We start from the raw sequence: 24482 nt of genomic DNA, 5'->3' as shown, positions 1-24482 counted from the left end.
CATGACTCCAGCCCCCTCATACCCCATGCCATGACTCCTGTACCCCCCTCAGATGCCCCCAGCCCTGACTCCTGCACCTTCCTCACATGCCCCCAGCCTTCTACCCTGACTCCTGCACCCTCCTCACATATCCCCAGCCCCCTGCCTTGACTCCTGCACCTCCCACACATACCCAGCCCCCACACACCCCATGCCTTGCCTTTTGAACCCCCCACATCCCACCCCCACCCTGAGCACCAAATGGGAGCTCCTGCACCGCCCCCCCATTCCCACCCGCACCCATCGCACCAAATGGTAGCTGCACAGGTAAGCACTCCACACCCAAACCTTCTGCCCCAACCCCGAGCCTCCTCCCTCATTCTAGCTCCTGGCCAGATCCTACACTGCAACCCCCAGCCTGCTCCTTCACCCCCAGCCCTGTGCTCAGTGCACTCCCACCCTCAGCTCAGTGCAGAGAGAGAGGAGGAGATTGGGCTCGAACCAGGGAGAAGGTAGGTACTTACTGTATGTGGGCAGGGCTGGGACCCCGCCGGTCTGGGGTTCTGGCTGCCGGCCCCTTGCCAGTCGGGGTCCCGGCCACCAGTCCCACTCAGCCTGCTGCCAGCCTAGGTGAATGGAACCCCAGGCCAGCAGCAGACTGAGCGGGCCGGTAGTGTAAGGTCAGCATTTTAATTTAATTTTAAATGAAGCTTCTTAAACATTTTGAAAACCTTGTTTACTTTACATACGACAGTAGTTTAGTTATATACTATAGACAGAGAGAGACCTTCTAAAAATGTATTACTGGCACGCGAAACCTTTAAATTAGAATGAATAAATGAAGACTTGGCTCACCACTTCTGAAAGGTTGCCGACCCGTGGTCTAGATAATACTTAGTCCTGCCATGAGTACAGGGAACTGGACTAGACAACCTCTCAGGGTTCCTTCCAGTCCTATGATTCTATATCATTTATAGTTAGAATGGAGCAGACCTAGCTATAAGGAAGTGGTTAGAGCAGGAGAGCTTGGGAATCAGAACTTCAAGATTTGTTCCAAGTTCTACCACTGATTCACTGGGCAAACCACTTAATCTCGCTGTGCTGCAGTTTACTCATCTGACAATTGGGATATTAACCTACCTTCTAGGAGTATTGAGCATGTTACTAGATTCATGGAGGATAGGTCCATTAGTGGCTATTAGCCAGGATGGGCAGGAATGGTGTCCCTAGCCTCTGTTTGCTAGAAGCTGGGATGGGTTGACAGGGCATGGATCACTTGATGATTACCTGTCTGTTCATGCCCTTTGGGGTACCTGCCATTGGCCACTGTCCGAGGACAGGATACTGAGCTTGATGGACCTTTGGTCCGACCCAGTATGGCCGTTCTTATGATGTAAGTAAAAGTCTTAATCTTCTGATCTAAGGTGCCATCGTAAGGCAGAATACTACGTCGGAACTTTTAATAAATCTACTTTCTTTTACAGGTTTCCAGATCCTATAAGAGAAATATACATGGGTTCAGAATTATGTATTAAGTAATGGATATGATCAGACTTCTTTCAGACTTCTGCTATTAGCAGTTATTTTCTTCTTAGATTTGGCTTTTGGTTACATGGCTGTGTTGTGCTCAGACTGTAATAGTGTTTCCTTCTCACTCCCATCTGTTACAGCACTAAACCAAAGGATGGTGTCTATATCCACGATCCTGAGAATGGAAGTGACGATTCCAATGTGGCTCTGGAAAAACTCAGAGATGTCATTGCACAGTGTATTCTACCACAGGCTGGTAAAGGTCACTGCTTTTAAAAAAGTTAATGCGTGTTTACTGTGGTGCCAGTTTAGCCCGTGTGTCAGCAGTGAAGGAGTATGCCCAGCATTCCTATTGCTATAGTCAGGCTCAGGAGATAGGGAGCTGATTGCCTGACATGGAGTCCTAAAGGGGCTTGTTTTATAGCTATAGGACAATAGTTTCCTTGCAGGAAAGCCCAGCATCTTTGGAATTGTTCCTTTTTACTAGCCCTGAAGGCAAAAGTAACACACACGTGAATCAATGCCCTTTTGCCCTAGAATGTGTATCTCTGACACCTTATATAGGAAACTTCATTGCAGAAGATTGATTCATATGCATAACTTTGGTGCAACCCTTTGCTGATGTGTGTGTGATGGGATGTCTAGCTATAAGAGCCTTCCAGTGCTTGGGAGTCACACATGCCACTGTAGGGGATCTGTGGAGGTGCATATTGTCAGTTGTGCAGCCATTCGAAGGAAATCGCACCCTGTTGAGGCAGGAGAGGATAGAAGGCAGCTCTACAGACCCTGGGGAATGAGTTACTGTTTAGAGCAGTTACATGGATTCTTCTAGGTATTGCTCAATGGAGACCTGGTAGAAGGAGGGATTGAGATGTGGGAAAGATCACTGCAAAACTTTCCAATTACAAGAATAGGATTGCTCTTTGTAACGGCATGTGGATTGTAAATTACCTGTGTATTAAAGTGTTAACACCTTGCTTTAACAGTGGCATATGGTGCTATTAAAATGGCTTTCTAAACAAAACTTCTGTTCCCAAAACCAGTGTGCAGCAGAAAAAGAAGGGTGCATCCTTTGCTGAGAATTTATATGACAAATCTTTGTTTTATCTTGTCTTTCTTTTAAATAGGAGAGAATGAAGATGAGAAACTGAATGAAGTGATGCAGGAAGCATGGAAATATAATAGGGAGTGTAAGTTATTGCGAGACACTCTACAGAGCTTCAGCTGGAATGGTAAGTGACGCCTTCTCCTAAGGCAGAGACTGCTCTTACATGCAGGGTATATTTTGAAACCATTTTAACGAACCTGTTTTAAATCCATTCAGGCTTAAATGGCCCCAAATGGTGTCAGTTTTGCGAGCACAGAACATTAATTAAATGGCTTTTCAAAACCCATTTAAATTTTATGTTTGAGGCTCAGGTAACATTTTAAAAAGCACTTAAGTCCCACTGATTTCTGAATGTGGGTTAGGCTTCTGAGTCACTTGGGGACTTTTCAGAATTTTACCCTAAGCTTTACTGTCTGGGATCAAAGCATCAGTTTGTATTCAGCCAGTTACGACTGTCTGCTTTCCTCCCTGCACCACACTGAAGCTGACTTGCTTTTTCTTTAATTTCAGGCAGAGGATTCACAGATAAGGTGGACCGGCTAAAGCTGGCAGAAATAGTGAAACAAGTCATTGAAGAGCAGACAAACTCCCATGATTCACAATAGCTAGAGCTTGTTACTATATATTTTTTTTTACCATTTGAAAGCTATTCTTTAACTGTAAAATATTTTTATGTAAATTAATAAATCATAATTTTCATTAAATTTCCACACTGCTTGAAAATCCTGTATAGTTGTAGATACAAAAATCATTGGTACTGTAATATTTTTTTAAAAACTCAGTTCTTCAAGGTATATATGATCACTCATGTACTGTTAATTCATGAGTCCCTTAAATGGGACAAATTATATTGTTAAAGACTCTTTGTTTCTTAATAACCAGATGCAGAAGATGCTATACAGACAGCTGCAATGACTAAGTATATGAATGAGACAACCACAGTTTCTTAGCATTTTGCTCAGTAAATATTTGAAGCAAATGCCATGGAACAAACTTCACAGGCACCCTTTTTACCTAAAATCTGCAGCATTGTAGTGACAGCAGAACAACTTTCTCCTCTGCCAGATAACTCAAGAGCCACTCTTAGCATTGCTAAGGAGACATGTACTCAAGTCCATATTCTTGCTATAATTTTCAGTTCTGATTGGTAATTCTGTACCTCTCTTCTCCAGCTCCATATCTTGCTCCTGGCTTCACCAGGACTTGAGTGGCTGTTCAGCATCAAACTCCTCGTCTTCATTTTAAAACAGTAGGGGGGGAACTTCAGTAACTTGTGCTTATTGTTTTTATTTTAATGGTGATCTTTCCCTCAGGCAGCAACATGTGGGTGGATTTGTTTGCCTTTTTCCCACATAAATAGTTGAGCCTGAGTTTTGTTTTTTTACACCACTCCACCATTTTCCTTCTGGAATATATAACCCTGTAGAAGCACAGAACCAAGCTTGTTCTCCTGACTGGAAGGGATCATCCTGTGTATAATCACAGTCCTGCTGTGCAAGATGGCTAGTGGTCATCCATCTATGTCCCTCATTGGAGTCCAAGCACATCCGCTCTATGATTTTCTTGAGCTTCATCTGCCTGGGGAGGGCTTGACCCAGAGCTGCCCCCAACTCAAGTCGCTCTGCTGCAGCATACTGTGAAGGGCCACGAAGGGCAAATCCTTACACTAGTCTGAAACTTTGGCTCAAAAAAAAAAAAAAAATCTGCTTTATTTTTTAAAAAAAATCTGTAAATATTTCTAGTTTTCTATTTTCTGATACTTTCCTTTCTTTTGAGACTCGTTGAAGGCTTTTTATAGAGATATTTTGGTACCATACCTGTGCAGACACAGAGAAAGTATGGTCTGCAGACTGAAGTGCCAATTCAGGGCTGTTAGGAGTAATTACTCTTGAACTTTGTTACACTTTATAGCTCAATTACTCTTGGGTTTACATTTAACAACCTGAGCCATAAATCTCCCAGTGTACTCAGTATGGCAGTTGGGCCACATTCTGTCTTTTTTCTAAATCAGACTTCCTCTTACCTGTTTGCTTTGGCTAGCAAAGCTGCATCTGATACTTTTTGCAGGATTCTGTAAACAATAACTCGTTTTTTCCTACATAAAGGAGATGTTTCAGTTTGCATTCTTTTCCAATGCATACATCATCTGTGTGTCGGCTGTTTTCATCCCTTCCAGCAGTACCCGCACTGCTTAAAGCTTTAAACTGCCTGATTATTGCAATTTTAGGACACAGTGCTTGCTTAGCTAGCACCTTTCCTGACTACAATGGGAGATTTTGCGTAAGTAAGATTTGCACCCTTAAACACTACATGGAATACTTGTGCACTAATACATACTAATGAGAAAGGTAGTGAACGAGCACGCAATTAATAATGCTTTTATATTTCCTTGCTGGAAACCTAATTTTTTGGGAAAGTGAACTTGATCTCTGGCTAGTTCTGGTCAGTAACTGTCCTGCCCCATAAAACTATATGAGATGGGAATAACTTCCAAGGCTGTGGTCCATAGGACAAATGGTCCATAGGACAAATGAAATACTTTAACTGTCCTCCTCCATAAAAGAGATGACCTCTCCAGATTAAGGCATAGGTACAATACATTAGCAGAAATGAGCATTCTTCACTTCTCTGTAGTAGCAGCTGCAAGGCTTCAGGCTGGTACACCTTTCCTTTGCACTAATCTCTCGCTCATGTCAACATCCATAAAGTCTTTAAATATTCTAGATTGTTTTAAACTTTCACTCGACATCTGTTTTTCCTGGGACATCTTAATTGTCAACTTTTAAGCATGGTGTATGGAGAATTAAACAAGGCAGTCACATTTTAATAGGAATTGTGTAGCTAATTCCCCACAAACTGCTTTGAAGCTTTATCCTATGAGCCAGGAGGCCCAAACTTTGCCCAACTGAGCACCACACTGGCATCTTCCCAGGAGCATAAGGCCACATGTAGCTCCCATATAAAATGGATCAGATTGTAGTTATCTTCATCTTTAATATGGAATGCTGGGCAACAAAAAATACCGGTCCCAGAATGCCATGCTCTGTCATGATCCAACCAATTTCAGCTTGTGAGCAAGATGGTGTATAGTATGCAGGGACTTGTTCACTCATGCAAGTTGATCATCAGGTTGTCATCATCTCTCATTAAAAGTGACCATGACAAGGCTTGCCTTGTAGAATTCCACTGGCCAAACTTTGGGCACCACTGCCTTAACCAGTGACCTGGTATTTCCATATTGCTTTGCTTTGGAAGCGAAGCCAAGATGAGATTCCCAAAAACCCCTTTGGTGCTGCTATTGTGTAATCCCCTGTAAGAACTAGCTTCAAACTGTTTCCACAATACAAAATATCCATTTTGTAGAAAACCTTAGAGTATTGTGGTAACTACTTCTAGGAGAAATCCAAACCAGGGCTAGAAAATGGCAAGGAAGACCTACAACTGGCTGGCTAGTTACTGAGCATTGTGACTGAGTCCCTCCTCCATTTATCGGTTTTACTTTATTTAAATGACAGGATGACTTCATGCCGTTAGTAATTGCAAGATGGGTAAATTCAGGCCTGACTTAGAACGGTTTCAGTATTTTAACGGTGCAGGGTTGCAGGGGGAGAAGTCAAATTTCCAAGCCTCTGGTGGAAAAACTGCCTTTTGTAAGTTTACTTTGATATTGTCCATATACAAATTGAGAATAGATTAATCTGAAATGCATGTGGGAAAGAAGGGATTATGGTGACACTAGTTGAAACTGAAGGTCAAATGGTTTTATAAAATGATAAAACTGATTTATTTTATTTTAAAAATTAAGTTAAATTTTTGAATTCAAAATTAAATACACTATATGGATTCATTTAAATATTTTTAAAGTAAATTTTATTTTTTCTGCCCTACATTTTTATTTTTCAGTGGATGAAATTGCCAGGTTTTTTGTCTTGATTGTGCATATTTTTGTTTGGTAATAAACTCCACCAGTCCTCCTTAGCAGACTATAATATTTTAATTATCTGGAATTGAAAGGGTCTGATGGATGGTACCCCATAAAAGAACCTCTCTTTATAAAAACACAAAGGATAAAGGAAGCTACTATGTGAGGAGTTCTTTTGGTTTTAAATAAAACTAAATAAATCTTTGCCTGAAATCATTTGACCTTTTATATTTTTTTTAACTATATATCTGGCTTATCTTGTGATTTGACTGTTTGGGTCCATTTAAAAAAGAAAAGATTAGAAGAACTTGTCTAGAAGGAGAATGTGTTGGCTTGGAAACAGGAAGTGGTTAAAGTTTTGATATCATTACCACGTGTTTTTGCTTTGGAAATCTCTCTTGGAACCCTTCATATGCCATGTTTAACTTCTGTGTATTAAGAATATTTTCATTTCTCTTTTTCAGTGTTATCTGTAATATTAGTTTATTTTGGATCAGTATTAGATTGTAAATATTATTCATCAGTGTACATAAAAAATGATTTTACTAAACTTAAAAGGTATCTGGCTTTTTTGTTTGGATCAAGGCTGAATTTAAATCTTTGTAGCCCAAAAGGGAGAAAGAGACAGTCCTGTGGTCAGCACCAAGGACAACTGGGCTCTGTTTCTCTCACTATAAGTCATCTGACCTTTCTGCTTCAGTTTTACCTGCCTGTTGTAGAACGGAATAGTCCCATTCCTTTGCACCTCACAAGAGTGCTGGGCAGCCAAACTTACTCATATTTGTAAAGTGCTTTGGGATAGAATGTGCTGTGTTTAAGGGCAAACTACAAAACTGGGCTAGACAAAGCACCAGAAAATAAAGGTAGGTGACACTCTCGCACTGATAATAGGTGGGGCAAGATAACCTGTCATCTCTTCTTTCCTAATTATGATGCCTCCCTGTAGATGGCAGCATTGTACACTCGATAAGAATACAGCTTGGCCCCATTCTGTCAGAGTACATACAGTAGAACCTCAGAGCTAAACACATCAGGAATGGAGGTTGTTGGTAACTCCGTCCAGGGTTACAAACATTTCAAAGAGTTATGGTTGTTCTTTCAAAAGTGAAGATTGACTAAATACAGCTTTGGAACTTTACTATGCAGAAGAAAGAGGCTACTTTCCTTTTATTTTTTTTTCATAGTTTACACTGTATTGTACTGTAGTTGCTTTTTTTTTCCTTTTTGTCTCTGCTGCTGTCTGATTGGATACTTCCGGTTCCAAAGGAGGTGTGTGGTTGACTGGTCAGTTCGTAACTCTGGTGTTTGTAACTCTGAGGTCCTACTGTATAACTCACTGTAGCTGTAATTTTTGATTGGGGAGATAAAGTTGATGTGTTTCTACTGTGGTAGCTAAGACTCAATTTAATGTTTTAAATCTGATGTTTCCTTTTACATTTGGTGACCTCACACTGTAAGGGTCTTCTTGAAAGCAGAAACTAGTTATTCTTATTTCCTTAATGTGTTGCATAAAGGGAAAACTCTCACACGCCATTGCATTAAAGAAAATGAAACTGAAGCAAAGGAAGGCATTGCAAGGCTTTGAGTTCACTATGTTGAGATTTCTATCTGTAATGATGTTGCTTTTATAAGAACTTAACACAAATGGGAACTGTCCCAAGATTTCCTGTAGAATTTTGTCCAACCTTTCAGTAAAGAACACCCTCTACTAGGAGACTGATGGTTTTTATTGCTTCTTGGGTAGTTAGTTACTTAACTCATACTTCACTGTATTACAGTCTGCATTTGATATCAGTCTGATATCTTCAGAGCCCTGTTAGAATATGTCAGGAAGACATGGAAAGAGTGACTGTCCAAAGGCACATTCTAATTGGCCTTGATGCTACACCATGACACCAACCCAACGAGGACCTCATCAGTGAAAAATGCTTAAGAAATCTGCACTCCTAAAGCTGACAGGGAATGGAAGGGAGACGTGCTGAAGATAGGTAGGCTGGGGATGGAGGGAGATGAGGAAGACACAGTAACAGCAATTTTGGGGCATTGCTGCCTGTCCAATCCACTTTCAATTGTAAATAACCTAACTGTTCAGTAAAATTATTTTTAATTATTAGCATAATAGAAAGTGAGTGACTATTTGATCTATAAAGCATTGCTGTGACATAGCATCCATGTTGCTGGAGAAGGGAGGAAAGAACAGCCCTGAAAAGGCCTGGTAACTTAAGAGAGATTACAAGAACACAAGCAAGCTGTATATACGTAAAATTGTAGCAGGCAGGAAGCTTACAAGCCTCTTCATTTTCTCACCCTACCGTGAGAAGATCTTTCAGAGCAGAAGGCTACATTGCTCAATGCATGCAACCCACTTTGCAAAAACCAATTTAAAAAAAAATGTCAGCTTATGAGCAGCAATAGGGTGTTTAGAAAAGGGCAATATGCTAGCCAGTGCACCAAAAAGCATTAATTAATAACCCAAGGTGTGTCTTGTTGCTATATTAGGTCCCAAGGAGTGACTGAGGAATTGTTCACCTCTCTTCATCTTTCCATTGCCTTGTTCATTCCAGATTTATATTGAGTAGAATCCCAGGGATCCAAATCTCCATTTCATGCCCATCCCTGCATGGGGAACACATGGCTGCATTCTGAGCTTCATGCCGTAGAATGTTCACATTCAAAGAGGCACGAAGAGAAACAGACACGATCTGGGCCATTCCATTGCAGCTTAAGTTTCGGGAGTAACATTTTATAAGTGTTATCCTCTCCCCAGTTTAGGAGCCTAAATTTCCTTTCGCAGCCAGACTTGTTAGTGTTTCTGTGCTGTATAATATAGTGGGGTTGGGCTCTCTGGCTGGCCTGCTGCTTTGTTGGATGTAGTATTACCCTGCCAGAAAGAGAGAGAGCACCCCTGAAAATACAAAAGACACAGATGGGGAGGGTGCCCATAAAAATGTATGTGAAAGGCGGCAGGCAGCTTTGATACTCCAGGCGGATTTAGCTGGTGATATGTAAGGAGAGTGTGGGGAATATAACGGTCATTAAAATGTTCAGAGTCAGAGAGGGGGGCAGTTAGTTGGGGGTATGGGCAGCAGCTAGCAATGGAGAGAGGGGCATTAGCTGTGTCTTTTTAAGATGTTGGGCTGTACTGGGTGAAGGAGCGGCTCTGTGATTGAATTAAGGGCAGTACTGCTGCATTAACATGCCCCAAGATTTCCCTTCTCTGCTCCAGTTTGGACATCAGCAACCATAAATCAGATCCAGAGAGCATTCAGTTTAATCCAGTGTTAATGCCAAGGAGTCTGATGGCAAGGGACAGAGTGCTGGGACAAGGGCCGCTCCTCAGACTGGGCATCTCCATGGTGCTGCTGGGGTCTCTCCTTCCCAGCACAGACTCTAGTCCTCATCCACCTCCACAGTTTGCTTCCTATGAAGTGATAGTTCCGAGGAAGCTAGCACCCAAGGAAGGCAAAGCCACCAATGATGAGGTGTCCTATGTCATTAAGGCAGAAGGAAAGAACCACATTGTTCACCTAAAGCAGAAGAAAGGGTTCCTAGTAAAAAATTTCCCAGTCTTCACTTACGATGCTAGAGGTCAACTGAGAGTAGATCAGCCCCACATTCCAGATGATTGTTACTATCATGGGTATGTGGAAGATACCCCAGAGTCTCACGTGGCCCTCAGCACTTGCTCTGGACTCAGAGGGTTTCTCCAGATTGGGAGCTTAAACTATGGTATTGAACCTGTGGAGACTTCCTTTACATTCCAGCACCGTCTTTATCGAACAGAGGAGATGGAACCCAAGGCTGTGACATGTGGATTAACTGCCAAAGAGATCAAATATCAAGCTTCTGAAACGGAGAGGAGGCAGGTTCCCAAAGCGGAGGCATTTCATCCCTGGACGCACACTAAGTATATGGAGCTTCTTATAGTGGTGGACAAACTGCGGTTTGAATATTCAGGCAGAAATATAACTAATGTTTCAATGCAAGTTGTTGATGTAGTCAGTATGGTGGATGAGCTTTTTTATCCTCTTCGTCTTCGCATACTACTAACTGGACTAGAAATTTGGACAGAAAGCAACCCCATCAAAATTACACACAATATAAGTGAGGTTCTTTTCAATTTTAACCTTTGGAGAAAACGTCACATTTATCCACGGGCGCCACATGATGTAGGACACCTGTTTGTGTATATGAATTTTGGAGCAAACATTGGAAAAGCGTACCTGAGAAGTGTCTGTGATAAGAAACGTGCATCGGGTGTCGAAGCATTCATGCATGGCCCTTCAAGGGAGTTTGCTGTGCTTTTTGCTCATGAGTTGGGACATAATATTGGCATGAAACATGATGAAAAAGAGTGCGTATGTGCCAATGACAGTACCTGCATCATGAATGCGCGTCATACACAAGTCCATCAATTCAGTAACTGCAGTTCTAGAGACTATTTTGACCTGATAGTGTCAGGGCAAGGACGCTGTCTGAATAACGTCCCAGAAATTGAAAAACTATTTCATGTGCAGCATTGTGGCAACTTCATAGTTGACCCAGGAGAACAGTGCGATTGTGGCTCCAAAAAGCAATGTAAAAAGGACCCTTGCTGTGATCACACTTGCCAGTTGAAACCAGGGGCTATTTGTGCTTTTGGACAGTGCTGTCACAAATGTCAGTTTCTTCCAGAAGGAAAAACATGCAGAAAGAAGACAAGTGAATGTGACCTGCCTGAGTATTGCAATGGGACTTCTCCATGGTGCGAAGAGAACGTGTATATGCAAGACGGGACTTTATGCAGTGACAACGGCTACTGTTTTCATGGGTTTTGCTCTACTCACAATTTACAGTGTCAACACCTCTTTGGGAAAGCAGCTATGGCAGCTCCAGAAAGTTGCTTCAAAGAAGTGAACCTAAAAGGGGATCGGTTTGGCAACTGTGGAGGGGACGGGGCCGATGTAAAGTTTGAGCAATGTAAATTGGAAAACATCTTGTGTGGAAGGGTGCAGTGTGTGAATGTAAAAAGAATACCTTGGGGAGAGGATCATACAACCCTAATTCAAACTCCGGTGGATAATATGTGGTGCTGGGGTACAGACTTTCACGTGGGGATGGAGCTCTCTGATACTGGTATAGTAGAAGATGGGGCAAAGTGTGGAACAAACAAGATTTGTATTAACCATACATGTGTCAATGAGACAACAGTGCTGACATCCGACTGTACTGTAAAGAAATGCGGCGGTAGAGGGGTTTGCAACAGTAACGGGAACTGTCATTGTAATGATGGTTGGGCCCCTCCAAACTGTCAGTTCGCCGGCTTTGGAGGAAGCATTGATAGTGGGCCCCCCCCGCTTTCCAAAGTTGGACTCTTTAGTTTTGTTGGAACTATTGTGGGCATAACCCTTGCTGCCGCTGTAGTCACTGCAGCTATCGCTCTCTTACTTAAAAAGCCTATAGCAACAGTGATTCGTAGAGCATGTGAAAGCATTGGGCATTTGCACCCATCTCTCAGGAGTGTGTGAAAATAAGGCAGCGTTAGCTTCAAACAGCCAGTGCAGAGTGGCAAGTCCATGGTTTAGGGTTTCTCAGAGCAGTTGTGGGAATGCCTGGGGAACCCTGCTGGATAATCGATGGATCCGGATGACTAGTTTAAGTAGGACTCATGTAAATTTACTTTATACATATGCACGCACACTTTTGGCAGTTTGTTCCATTTTTTAAAAATATTTAAATAAATTTGGTCTTGGAATCAAATAGCAAAATGATCAGCGAATTAAAAAAACTGATGGATTTAAATCTATTTATTATCCCCCTGGCCCCATCAGGCCCTAAGCACTTCACAGCTTGTCTGTGCCAGGGTTTGTAACTGGGGTCTGATTGGAATCCGGCATCCCCACTTCCCCATTCATCCCCAATGTGGTTTTTTAGGATATTGGTGAAGTGGCACACAAGCGGGCAGAGGAGAGGAGAGACCCAACTGAGAGTTTCAAAAACTTAATATTTAGGGCTAAGCTTCCTATTTTTTGCCATTTTTGCTTCACAACCCACAGGCTTTTCCTTCAGCAGAGACTGGCACCTAGGGTGACCAGATAACAAATGTGAAAAATTGGGACAGTGGTGGGCGGGTAATAGGAGCCTATATAAGCAAAATACCCCAAAATTGGGACTGTCCCTATAAAATTGGGATGTCTAGTCACCCTACTGGCATCTAATATCATCCCCTTCAGCAGAAGTCGGCTTTCCAAATGGCCGCCATCTCGCCTTGTTCTCAGTGAGACAGACGCCATGGGCAGCCCGCAGTTAAGATGGCTGCCACTTCCCTACAGCCTGTGGAGAAGCAGCTCTTAAAAGAAATTGACACTGTCCGTGTTCTCCATTGTAACCATGGGGCTAAAGTTCTGCTGCCCTGAGGGAGGAGGGCGGCCCCATATTCTGTGAGGAGGCAGAGAGGGGTACTGAGAAAGGGTCATTGACCCCAAGGGAAGGACACTGACGTGGGCAAATATAGGTGAGTGAAGGAAGAAGCCATGGAGGCTTCCCAGAGAGGGTCAGGAGGGAGATGGGTTATTGATAAGGGCAAAGGCTGGAGTGGGATCAATGGCAGCCACTCCTGGCCTACCCCACCCCAGGGCGTAGGAGAGGGCAAGTGGAATCCCTTAAAAGCAGCGAGCAGGGGGGGCTCACCCCTTTTTGTGGTTTTTTAGCAGTTCAAGTTGAATTTTGAAGCCCACAGAAAATCAGGGTCAGGCAGCCTCACCCTGTAGGCTCAAAGGTCAGAATGCAGACCGGCGGGGGCGGGGGGGAAAGGTCCCTCCCTGTTTAAAATCATCTCCCACTATGCGGGGAGCTGAGTCATGATTTTTAAATGCTTGTTTTTGGCAACACAGCCTATGGCCCACCTGCATTTTCCCTCTTCACAAGCCCCCTATTTCAAGCTTACTGCCCCCCCACCCCCACCCCCAAGCCTCAGCATAGTAGCTGCTGACAGCCATCCAGCACCCCATTCACCAAATTGTCCCCTTTCAGCACATCAAAGGATTTCTCCAAGCACAGGCACCTCATTATCTTAAGATGGGAAGGTGTTGGAAAAAGGTAGTGGAAGATGGGATGGGTGCTCTGTGGTGTACAGGAATGGGGACAGTGCCAAATGCTAGATACCATTTCATTTCTGTCTTGCAGTCGTGGCACAGGTGCCACATGCAGCAATATTTTAATTGCATCACAGCAAGGACTTTTGTGAATTGTAGCTTGAATAGCTGCACCAGCTCTTGTGAGAGCTGACTCAAGGAACGGGGCATAGCTGGACTTTCATAGCACTGGGCTCTGGCATAGCTTGGAAAAGTGCTAGTTTTACATACACACTCATTCTCTCTAATTGACGTCCTACATAATTGGAAAGCCCTAAAGTCTGGCTCTGCACAAACCCCACATGGCTGTTCTCCAAGCCCCTCTCTACCCCAAGCCACATGCCATAGAATGTTCACGTTTAAAGAGGCACCAAAACAATCAACCGCCATCCCGGCCATTCCACAGCCGCAGGAAGTTCAGGGGTCAAACATAACCCATCTTTTTTTTTTTTTTTTTTTTTTTTTTGCCCCATTTAGAAGCCTGGATTTCCTTGCATAGAGCCACATGCCATAGAATGTTCACGTTTAAAGAGGCACCAAAACAATCAACCGCCATCCCGGCCATTCCACAGCCGCAGGAAGTTCAGGGGTCAAACATAACCCATCTTTTTTTTTTTTTTTTTTTTTGGTTTTGCCCATTTAGAAGCCTGGATTTCCTTGCATAGAGCGTTTTGTTAGTGGGGCTGTGCTTTATTATATAGCGAGGAGGTCTGTTGCGTTGTGGTACTTGGTATCCCACAAATGGTGAGCATGAGCCCTTGATGTTACAAAGGAGAGATGGGTGAGGAAGGAGCCCACAGAAATGGAGTTGTGAAAGGGGGCTGGCCCCTTTGTGCATTACTTGATGCTGATCTGGAGCATGAAATGTAAGGAGAGAAGTTCACTGTGTCTACTCACTAAAGCTCAGAGAGGCAGTTGGCAGCGGGCATGGGCAGCAGTTGGGAGTGGAGAGAGAGAGAGGCATTACCTGCTGCTTTTTAAAATGAGAAGGAGCCACTCGGTGACTGAATTAACGACCGTGCTGCTGAGTTAACACACCCTACAATTTCCCTTCTCTGCTCCAGTTTGGAAAGCAGTGACCATAAACCAGACCCAGAGAGGATTAGCGTTAATGCAGAGGAGTCTGATGGCAAGGGACAGAGTGCTGGGACAAGGGCTGCTCCTCAGACTGGGCTTCTCCATGGTGCTGCTGGGGCCTCTCCTTCCCAGCACAGACTCTAGTCCTCATCCACCTCCACGGTTTGCTTCCTATGAAGTGATAGTTCCGAGGAAACTAGCACCCAAGGAAGGCAAAACCACCAAGGATGAGATGTCCTATGCCATCAAGGTGGAAGGTGAGATCCATGTAGTTCACCTAAAGCAGAAGAAAGGATTCCTAGTAAAAAATTTCCCAGTCTTCACGTACGATGCTAGAGGTCAACTGAGAGTAGATCAGCCCCACATTCCAGATGATTGCTACTATCATGGGTATGTGGAAAATACCCCAGAGTCTCATGTGGCCCTCAGCACCTGCTCTGGACTTAAAGGATTTCTCCAGATTGGGAGCTTAAACTATGGTATTGAACCTGTGGAGACTTCCTTTACATTCCAGCACCGTCTTTATCGAACAGAGGAGATGGAACCCAAGGCTGTGAAGTGTGAAGTAAATGAGGGAGAAAGAAAACATCCAGCAACAGTAATGGAGACTAGGAAGAACTTAATAGGTAAAGACCTGTCTGTAAGATTCAGACACACCAGGTATCTCAAGCTCTTTATAGTGGCAGACAAAAAACTGTTTGACTATCATGGGAAAAATGAAACCAATGTGACATATCTCGTTGTTGACACAGTCAATATGGCAGATTCTCATTTTCAGTCTCTAAAGTTACGTATACTTCTGGTTGGGCTATTGATTTGGACACAAAACAATCCCATTAACATTCCTGAAGACATTAGGTTGCTTCTTCAGAGTTTTAATGACTGGAGAAGACTTAATATTTCTCCACGAGTGAAACATGATGCTGCACACCTATTTGTTCATAAAAATTTTGGAACACTAGTTGGGCGGGCATACGTAAGTGGGATCTGTGAAGGCTATTATGGAGCAGGAGTTGAAGCATACGTTTTTAATTCTCCAGTACTCTTTTCAAAGGTTCTTACTCATGAACTGGGTCATAATCTTGGCATGGAGCATGATCACACAGGCTGTGTGTGTGGTAAACACACAAGCTGCATCATGAGTGAAGCAAGTTCAAGAACCAGTCTATTCAGTAACTGCAGTAAAAATTATTTTTTAGACCTAATGGATAATGGAAAAGGAAACTGTTTGTTTAACATCCCTGAACCTCATGCACTTTTTACCATTCAACACTGTGGTAACAAAGTAGTGGACCATGGAGAAGACTGTGATTGTGGGAACCTACGAGAATGTAGAAGAGATCCTTGTTGCCATCACAATTGCACACTGAAGCCAGGAGCTGTTTGTTCTGTTGGACAGTGCTGTAGAAAATGTAAGTTTCTTCCAGCAGGAAGAACATGCAGAGCAATTGCAGATGAGTGTGACCTGCCCGAGTATTGTGATGGGATTTCCGAGTGGTGTCCTGAAGATGTGTATGAGCAGGATGGAAATGCATGCAGTGACAATGGCTACTGTTATAAGGGGAAATGTGCCACCCATAATTTACAGTGTGAAAGTATCTTTGGAAAAGGAGCTAGAGCTGCTCCAGAAATTTGCTTCAATGAACTGAATGTAAAAGCTGATCGGTTTGGCAACTGTGGGGGTGACGGGAAAGAAACGGCATTTGAGAAATGCAACGAGAGCAACAGCTTGTGTGGGAGAGTGCAGTGTGTGAATGTAAAAGACATACCTGTCTTGGAGGAATACGCAACCATAATTCAAACGCCGATAGGCAATGGGTGGTGCTGGGGAACAGACTATCATCCAGGGGTAGATATTGTTGACATCGGAGTAGTGGCAGATGGCACAATGTGTGGCAACACAAAGATTTGTATGAACCGGACATGTATGGCTGCTTCAGTGATTAAAAGAGCATGTGATGAGGACAAAAAGTGCAGCAGGAGAGGAGTTTGCAACAATAATAAAAACTGTCACTGTGTTGAGGGCTGGGCCCCTCCAAGCTGTCAGTTCCATGGCTTTGGAGGAAGCATTGACAGTGGCCCTCCCCCACAGAGAGTGAGTGACAAAATCTGGTGGGGTTTTTGGGCAATAATTGGTCTTGCTCTCCTCATCCTCATTGCTCTTATTCTTGCTGTAAGAAGATTTTAAAAAACCTATCCTATCATGTCTGCGTCGTACATTCCTCAAGAAGGCACAACCAAAAGGTCGGCCAGCAGCGAAGGATTCAAAGAAGTCTGAAGAAAGGAAACAACATAAGTGAAACGCACAATGGAAAATCCCTCATTTAGGGTTTCCCATTGCTGTCTTAGAAAGGCTGGTGGTCCTGGCTGGAGCTTCAGTGAATCCAATTTACTAGTTCAGGGGGTTCGTTTAAAGTTATAAATTCTTACCATTAGCATTATATCTTCTGTTAAGGAAGACAGAAACTTCAATACGTTTGGTTTGGGTATAAATAAAGAAAAGTAAAACTTACCAAATAAAGATGAAAGTTATACAATTTTCAGCTCTACACTGAATATGAAAAAATAATAAAGTAGGTTCTTACTAATTAAACTGAGTGGCTGGAAGATCACATTGCAAATTACTTATTTAAATTCATTAAGGGTTTTGAAGAGACCCAGCTGAGGCTCTGGACTCTGACATAAATTACAAGATAGCAGACTCCATGAGAGCCAACAAAACTCCCTAAGTCTACAAAATGACAGCCCTATCAATTGTATCAGTCTGCAAGAGCCCGCTAGAGCGACGCACCATTTAGCATGCCATGATGATCAACTAACACAGGACCTATTTAGGACTAGAGCTAGTGCCAAAGTTTTAGGTACCTTTATGGAGAATGTAAATTAGTGAGTAAGCAAACAAACATTGCTAACAGTCAAAGCTGCTGCCTCACAGAGAGTACTGTGCTTTGGCAGCCTCTGATGTTATGGATCTGGACATGTCAAGGCTGATCTCAGCATCTGTGACAAGAGACAGGACTAGAAACCTTTTTCTTTTAAAATCAGCCTGGTGGATGTAACTGATGTAACCCAATCATTAAAGCTTCCTCCCAGCCATGTGCCACTGTCCTGCAGATGAGCCAACTTCTCTGGCAAGTAACTAGAGTGGCTTCTGGGTACCTGAGGAGGCAGCTGAATAGCATAAGAGGCAATTTGTTCAAGTGGACTAAACATGCTAGGTTTGTTGACGGGGGAAATCAGTAGTGTTATTAGCAAGTTTTAAACACCTGCTTTCCCAGTGTAGATAAATCCCCTGAGTGCGAAGTACTCCTGCAGCCTAGTCCTTCCTCTGATGCCTTCTGTGGAAGTCACTGACCATCTCTGCCTCACTTTCTTTCAGTATCTCTGTCTATAAAATGGTAACAGTAATATTGACATACCTACAACACAAGAGTGGAGGGTCTGCTGATAAAATTAGTTGATTTTAAGGCCACTTTAATGATATAGTCTGACCTGCTCCAAACACAGGCCAGTGAATTTCTCCAAATGATTCTGCATGAAGTCCTAGCTTGTTTGAGCTACAGAGTGCCTTTTAAAAAGACATTCAGTTATGATTTATAGACGTCAAGTGATGTGGAAATAGTGACATCCCTAGATAAGTTATTCTAGTGGTTAATTAAGGTGCAAAATATAATAGTGCAGTTATTTCTCTGCACATCTCTATCTTCTTTTACCATTGTCTGCTCAAGTGCTTTTTACTCATACAAACCTTCTCCCTTTGCAATTTCTTCTAGACCATGATCAAGTCACCTATTAACCTTTTCTTGGATAAACTAAATAAACTGAAGTGCTTTTGTCTCACCAGGTTTTTCGGACCTCATATCACTCTTGGTAAAGAGCTCTACTATATAAGTAGTAAAATTCACCCTCACATACAGAAACTCTCCTATGGCTGCTGCCCTCAGGCCCTTATTTGGAGAAGTAGCCTTGAAATCCCTTTTAAATGTTGTCATCTACCCATTTCCTCCAGCCTTAGCAGCTGCGCTGTGTATCTCCTTCAGTGGGAGGCTGGTCACGGCATGAAGGTACCCTCAACCCCTTTTCGTATACAAGGGAACCTATGTTCTGGGACTACCCCCAAAGAATCATCATGCTCTTCCTCACCGAAATCCTAGCGCTAGCACCATGCATAACTATGTGATCACAGTGGGAATGATTCATTTCTGATTGGAGAGGTGGGGGGAGGAAAACCCCTCACACAAGCCCACCCAAAAAAGGATGCATCAGCTCTGAATACTAAATGTTTGCTGGCAATGAAATCTGAGACATCAAAAGCATTTGACAGGGGTTGGGCACTGTCATCTCCTTGTACAGGGCAGATTGCTGCGATGGTTACATACTGCGCCACCTAGTGGCTGAACGTAGTAGAATTGTAGCATTCCGCCCCAGACACCTAACCTGTTCAGGTTCTTTAGCATATCTCATTAGGCATCTATATGTAGCTTTAGGCTCCTAAATACCTTTGAAAATCTTGCCCTCAGTGACCGAAGCTTTGAAACCATTCAAAGAGAGCTACTTAACTAGTGAGCAAGGAACAATGGTGTAAATATTACAGTAGTGCTCAAACCCAGAGTAACTCCACTGAATAAAGAGTAATCAAGTTAGCAATAAATTACCCAATTAAATTTAAGACCTTTTTGATGTGCGGAAGGTATTATATTCAGAATGATTCTTGACTGCCCTGTGACAAATGATGTGATACATTTCTAACACAGAACGTAGGGGTGCCAAAAATACTTTTTTTTTTTTTTTTTTACTATTAATTATCAATGTGTTGTAGAATACTCTTTTAGTATTAATTAACAATGATGTGTTGTAGAATGTGCAATTCACAACATATAGCTCTCTGGTGAAGATGGTATTAAAACACGTTTTAATACAAAACGGCCATCCAGCCCACAAGCCTAGAGCATGAAATGAATGAACCAGCAAAATCAGAAGAGGTCCAAAACAATTATCAGAGAAACATAGAAGTTAATGACAGAAAAGCCATCACTCATCTCTCCAGTTAGACATAAGCCAGTCTCTAGAATTTGTTTTGTCCATCAATTAGATTATAAACTCCTTGGGGCAGGGATCTGACTTTCTGGGAAGCACCCTTTATACTGGTGGGCGCCATAAAATAATTTCTAACAATAAAATCCATCTGATATCCCATCTTGGTCAATCCCAATCAGCACAGGATTGCATCCTACAGTATATTTCTCCACTGCCTAGTTTATTCCAGTTTCAACAACTCAAGGTGATGCTGCCATCTGTTTAAGGGAGCCCAGTCTCTGTTTATACACTGGAACTGATAAAACTTCTGTAGATACATGAAAGAGTCTGCAAACCGGGGGACTCATGCAGCTATAGTCTCAGGCCCTCTTTATCCTCAGTCACATTTTGTAGGCTGTTCACCTTCAACCAGACATGGAAGAAGATGACAAGATGCTGTTTGAAACATTCCACTGCAGCGGGTGTTTCAGAGGCTAAGGCCAAAACACTTTTCTTCTTCCCAGTTTAGGAGCCTGAATTTCCTATCATACTGCAGAGGTCTGTCAGTATTTCAGTGCTCCAGAATCGAGCAAAGCAGGGCCTTTAGCTGGCCCCTGGCTTTGTGCTATGTGATAGCTCCCTTCAAAACCTCATCCAATAGCTACCCCAGGTGTTTTACAAGCATTAGCAGTAATGGGTGGGAATAACACCCAAGACAAGCCCTATAGCTGAAGTCTAGGTTGAACTAGTACATCAGCAATATGGTCATTCAAGTACTACAGCTGCATGTGTTCAGCTGATCCTAACTCTACCCCACAATGCAATGCTTTGATTTTGGAGGTTGCTCCAACGCCTCTGCTCTCACCAAATATATTAGGTGAGCAGTCAGATTTTTTTCAGCTTTCTCCAGCTGGCAGCTAAGGCTCCAGTGCTGCAGCTCAATAACCTGTGGATGTGCAGCGGCCTGCCATTGTGCACCCAGATGCTGGATAGGGGTCTTGGTTCTGCCCTTTGACTGTAACCAGCAGAAACCAGCTGAAGGATTCTAATGGAATTTCCTCTGGGGAAGGAAGCGTAGCTGGAGTGACTGCCGAAGAACAGTGGATTCTGGGTATAGTGATAAAGCCAAGAAAGTTTACTCAAGGTCAGGGCCGGTGCTACCATTAAGGCGAACTAGGCGGTTGCCTAGGGCGCCAAGATTTGGGGGTGCCAAAAAGCAGTGCCCCCAACTTTTTTTTACAGCGGTTCCTCCCCGAACGTGTGGTCACTGCTCCACTTCTCTGGCCTCCCAGGCTTGCGGCGCCAATCAGCTGTTTGGCGCCGCAAGCCTGGGTGGAGAATTAGAATGGGGGCGGCATGCTCGTGGAGGACGCGGAGCAGAGGTGAGCTGGGGTGAGGAGGTGCTGCACAGCTCCCCAGGGCGGGGCACTGCTGCGGGGAGTGGGGGACGGTGCCTCAGGGCAGGACGGGGAGCTGCTGCGGGGTTGGCAACCTCAGGGCAGGTGGGAGGTGGGGATTTGCCGCAGGGCTGGTGGGGGGCGCAAGGTAGAAGTTTCGCCTAGGGCACAAAACTTCCTTGCACCGGCCCTGCTCAAGGTTGTTTGGATCTGACAAGTCAGGCATTTGCTTTAACTAAAAACATGTTTCCTCTGCCATAATTTGTGGAAATTTGGCTTGGAACCAAGCATTGTCTGTCTATTTGCATCTTTATGAATTGCCAGTGCCAGTTAACTACCACATAGTTAAAAGAAAGTCAGAAACCTTCCACCCCTAGACTAACCCTTGGAGCTGGTATGGTCTAGTGTATAGAGCACAGACCTAGAGCCAAGAGTGCCTGTGCTCTAATCCTGACATTGATGTGCGGCATTGCCTTGGACATGTCTCTTAGCTACTCTGTGCCTGGGTTTCCACACCTATAAAGTGGAGACTAGACTTCCCTACCTTTCAGGATGTTATGAGGCTACATTAGTTAGTTTGTACAGTGTTTTGAATGTAAAAATCCTGATACTATATAAATGACATAGCTTGTGTGTGTGTGTGTTTGTGCTGCACTGCCCTATGCTGGATAGAATCAGAACTGCTCACCTGTGTGTCATTGGTGCTATATTGCTGCCAGTGAATGGTGAGTCTCCTTTAGCCCAAATAGAAGGGGCCTGTGATTGTGGAAGTGAAATGTGTAGGAAAAAAAGGTGCTAGGAAAGTTCAGCATATGGATAACAGTGAAGTCATAGTTAACTCTGGATTTACTACGGGGGGGTGGGGACACAAGAAATTCACAGTTCTCAAAAGTCTTTTCTCCCCCTTAAGGGATAGTATGAATTAGGGATGAAATGTTATCCTTATATGTGTATTTACTGATTCCTATTAGCTTGTATCCACTCTTTTAATGCACTTCCCGCTAAACATTTATTAGGATGGTAACGTGGCAAATGCCAGCAATCCAGTGGTTAGCATTACTACATGCAGGAAGGTTTGGAGTTTCTTGGTCTGGAAAAGGTCCAGTTCAATGATGGCTTTTCTTCTGTGCTTAAAATGAGTCTGAGTCTGATGTCCAGCTCCAGGCCCGAGTACAGATGCTGAGAAGGACAGATAGTGAGTGCCAAAGATGGCTTTTGGGGGAGCATGAAGACCTGTCAGCACTGGCACTGACGGTCATTTGTGTCCTCCTAACAACCGGCCTTACTCCAGTGGTGAATACTGCAAACAGAATTGAACCTGGCTCTGAGTTTTCTGAGAATCTACATCCTAGGTAACCTGGGGCCAAATCCTGAGGTCCTTACTTGGGAAAAACTCCCATGGAATAGAATTCCCACCACCTCAGTGGGAACCGAAGAATTTAGCTTCTAGACTAAGAGCTCCTGAAAGCAGGGGCTAACTCAGGGGTTCTCAGACTTTTGTATTGGTGACCCATTTCTCATAGCAAGCCTCTGAGCGTGACCCCCCTTTATACATTAAAAACACTTTTTTATATATTTAACACCATTATAAATGCTGGAGGTAAAGTGAGGTTTGGGGTGGAGGCTGACAGCTCATGACCCCCCCACCCCAGGTAATAACCTCACAACCCTCTGAGAGGTCCCGACCTTCAGGTTGAGAACCCCTAGGCTAACTTATCTGTCTGTAAAGCACCATGTGCAGCCCTGGGGCTGTATAATGAATGATCACATTACAGTCATCAGAGGAACCAGACTCTACATCAATGTATTTGTTATAGAACTTAGTGAGACAACATGTGGGATACAACAGCAAGAGACAACACAGCCCAGGAGCATGCATGATTTTGGACGTTTGCCCCTTGTAGCTGCCCAGATGTGTTTAACCTCACTGCTAATGAACCTCACTGCAGCTAGGTCATTGTAAGGGGATGTGGCAGTTTTGTTTGCAAAGTCTCTCTAGCCTGCATCTCCAGGCTGAGAGTACTTAGTTTGTGGTGAAGCTTACATGTGTTCTTTCTCTCTCGTGTTCCTGAATAAAGTCATTAGGATTGAAAATACAGGTTTGATCTTGGTTTATGAAAGACAGAGCAGTAGCAGCCCTGGACATGTTCTGTTTGTGCCATAACGTGCGCCCATTCCTCTTAGTTGTGAGCACCTTGGCAGAAGGTAGCCTCAGCTCAACTAGTGTTTTGGTGGAAAGGTTTCTGTGAAACTCCTACTGTTACCTGTTTAACTTAGTCTTAAATTTCTCTCTCCCTTTGGTGTAAAGTCTGTCTCCCTGCAGGACTGATCCATAACAATGAAGCTTGTTCCCACCTCTACATGCACCCTGTAAGAACTAATATAACAGCTCTGCTAATAAATGGATTTAAAATATCTAATCTAAAAAAAGGATTTGGATTTTTTTTTTAAATCCATTAACTTTTTTTAAAATTTTCCCTGCAGCATTCTAAGCCGTAGCACTGGAGTTTTGTGTTAATGCAAGTCCCTTAAATGTCTCTGTGACCATCTATAAAATGGGAACAATAGTACTGTCGGGAGAGAAGTTCCCACAGTTGGGGAAGGCGGTGCTGGGTCCCCATCCACATACCTCTGCACAAGTACCAACCCTTTTCCCTAGAGGATTGTTAGACCTCTGGACCAAGTACTCCACTTAACCACAGAACAATCCCTGGATCTAGCTCAGACAGTGCCAGGAGTAACCCCAGGGAAGGATCTCCAGCAGAGGTTACACAAGCTCCTTTTCCCCTTGGTACAGCGTATATCATACAGCCCCCTATGCCCTCCTAGGTAAGCACTTGCTCTCTGTTTTGAACTGATCCATGGCCCCCTTCAGTCAGTTCTACCTGCCTGGCACTCTGGAGCTGGGGTGCGCTGTACACTCAGAATGCTGGGGTCCTGACAACTGGTCTCAGCTGTCCTGTTGGCTCCAGACTGTGTGGCCTACATTGCTCCCTCTCTGCAGTGGCCATGGCAGCTCTTGATTTCTCTCTCCAAAACCAAAATCCCCTCCAGCTGCATGCAGTCCTGCTTTCCAGCCCTGCCCTGTCTGCTCATTTGTCCAGAGTCTCCCAGGTGGTCTGTAGCCAAGCCCTTGCCCTTGGTTTGGAGTGATTGTGCTTCCCCCAGCCAATGAGGCTTGAGACTTCTGTGGCCAATAGTCTGTTCCTGTTCCAGAGTGGGGTTTGCCTACTGCAGTAGGAGTTGGGCATTTGATAGGCAATCACTCACAGCCACCTCACTCCCACAATTGTCCATGCCAGTTTTCCCTGGAAGGGAGGGTCTCGACCCAGTCCCACATT

General features: G+C 43.7%; 3 protein-coding genes across 6 annotated transcripts in view; all 3 read left to right on the top strand.

Moving 5' to 3' along the window:
* Positions 1-7096, top strand: part of MAPKAPK5 (MAPK activated protein kinase 5) — a 32042-nt gene extending 24946 nt beyond the window's left edge. For 2 of the 4 annotated variants that reach the window (XM_032800513.2, XM_032800515.2), the window contains 3 exons: positions 1650-1771; positions 2637-2741; positions 3128-7096. In XM_032800513.2, the coding sequence (XP_032656404.1) occupies positions 1650-1771; positions 2637-2741; positions 3128-3222 (322 nt within the window). In that variant the 3' untranslated portion in view covers positions 3223-7096. The remainder of the gene's footprint in view (positions 1-1649; positions 1772-2636; positions 2742-3127) is intronic. The other 2 variants (XM_032800514.2, XM_075060131.1) reach the window with 1 other exon arrangement.
* Positions 7097-9767: 2671 nt separating this feature from the next.
* On the top strand, positions 9768-12046 carry LOC116836726 (disintegrin and metalloproteinase domain-containing protein 9-like). The gene has a single exon (XM_032800552.1). The coding sequence runs from the start codon at positions 9824-9826 to the stop codon at positions 12044-12046; it is 2223 nt and encodes a 740-aa protein (XP_032656443.1). The 5' UTR covers positions 9768-9823.
* A 2698-nt stretch (positions 12047-14744) lies between these two features.
* LOC116836740 (disintegrin and metalloproteinase domain-containing protein 9-like) lies at positions 14745-16916 on the top strand. The gene has a single exon (XM_032800579.1). The coding sequence runs from the start codon at positions 14763-14765 to the stop codon at positions 16914-16916; it is 2154 nt and encodes a 717-aa protein (XP_032656470.1). The 5' UTR covers positions 14745-14762.
* Positions 16917-24482: the final 7566 nt, after the last annotated feature.

Source organism: Chelonoidis abingdonii, chromosome 22 (genome assembly GCF_003597395.2).
Source record: "Chelonoidis abingdonii isolate Lonesome George chromosome 22, CheloAbing_2.0, whole genome shotgun sequence".
Classification (NCBI taxonomy): Eukaryota; Metazoa; Chordata; order Testudines; family Testudinidae; genus Chelonoidis; species Chelonoidis abingdonii.
This window is presented reverse-complemented; position numbering and strand designations above follow the sequence as displayed.

Excerpts from the sequence above, each read along its gene's own strand:
- LOC116836726 (XM_032800552.1), top strand. The coding sequence starts at position 9,824 with ATGCCAAGGAGTCTGATGGCAAGGGACAGAGTGCTGGGACAAGGGCCG.
- LOC116836740 (XM_032800579.1), top strand. The coding sequence starts at position 14,763 with ATGCAGAGGAGTCTGATGGCAAGGGACAGAGTGCTGGGACAAGGGCTG.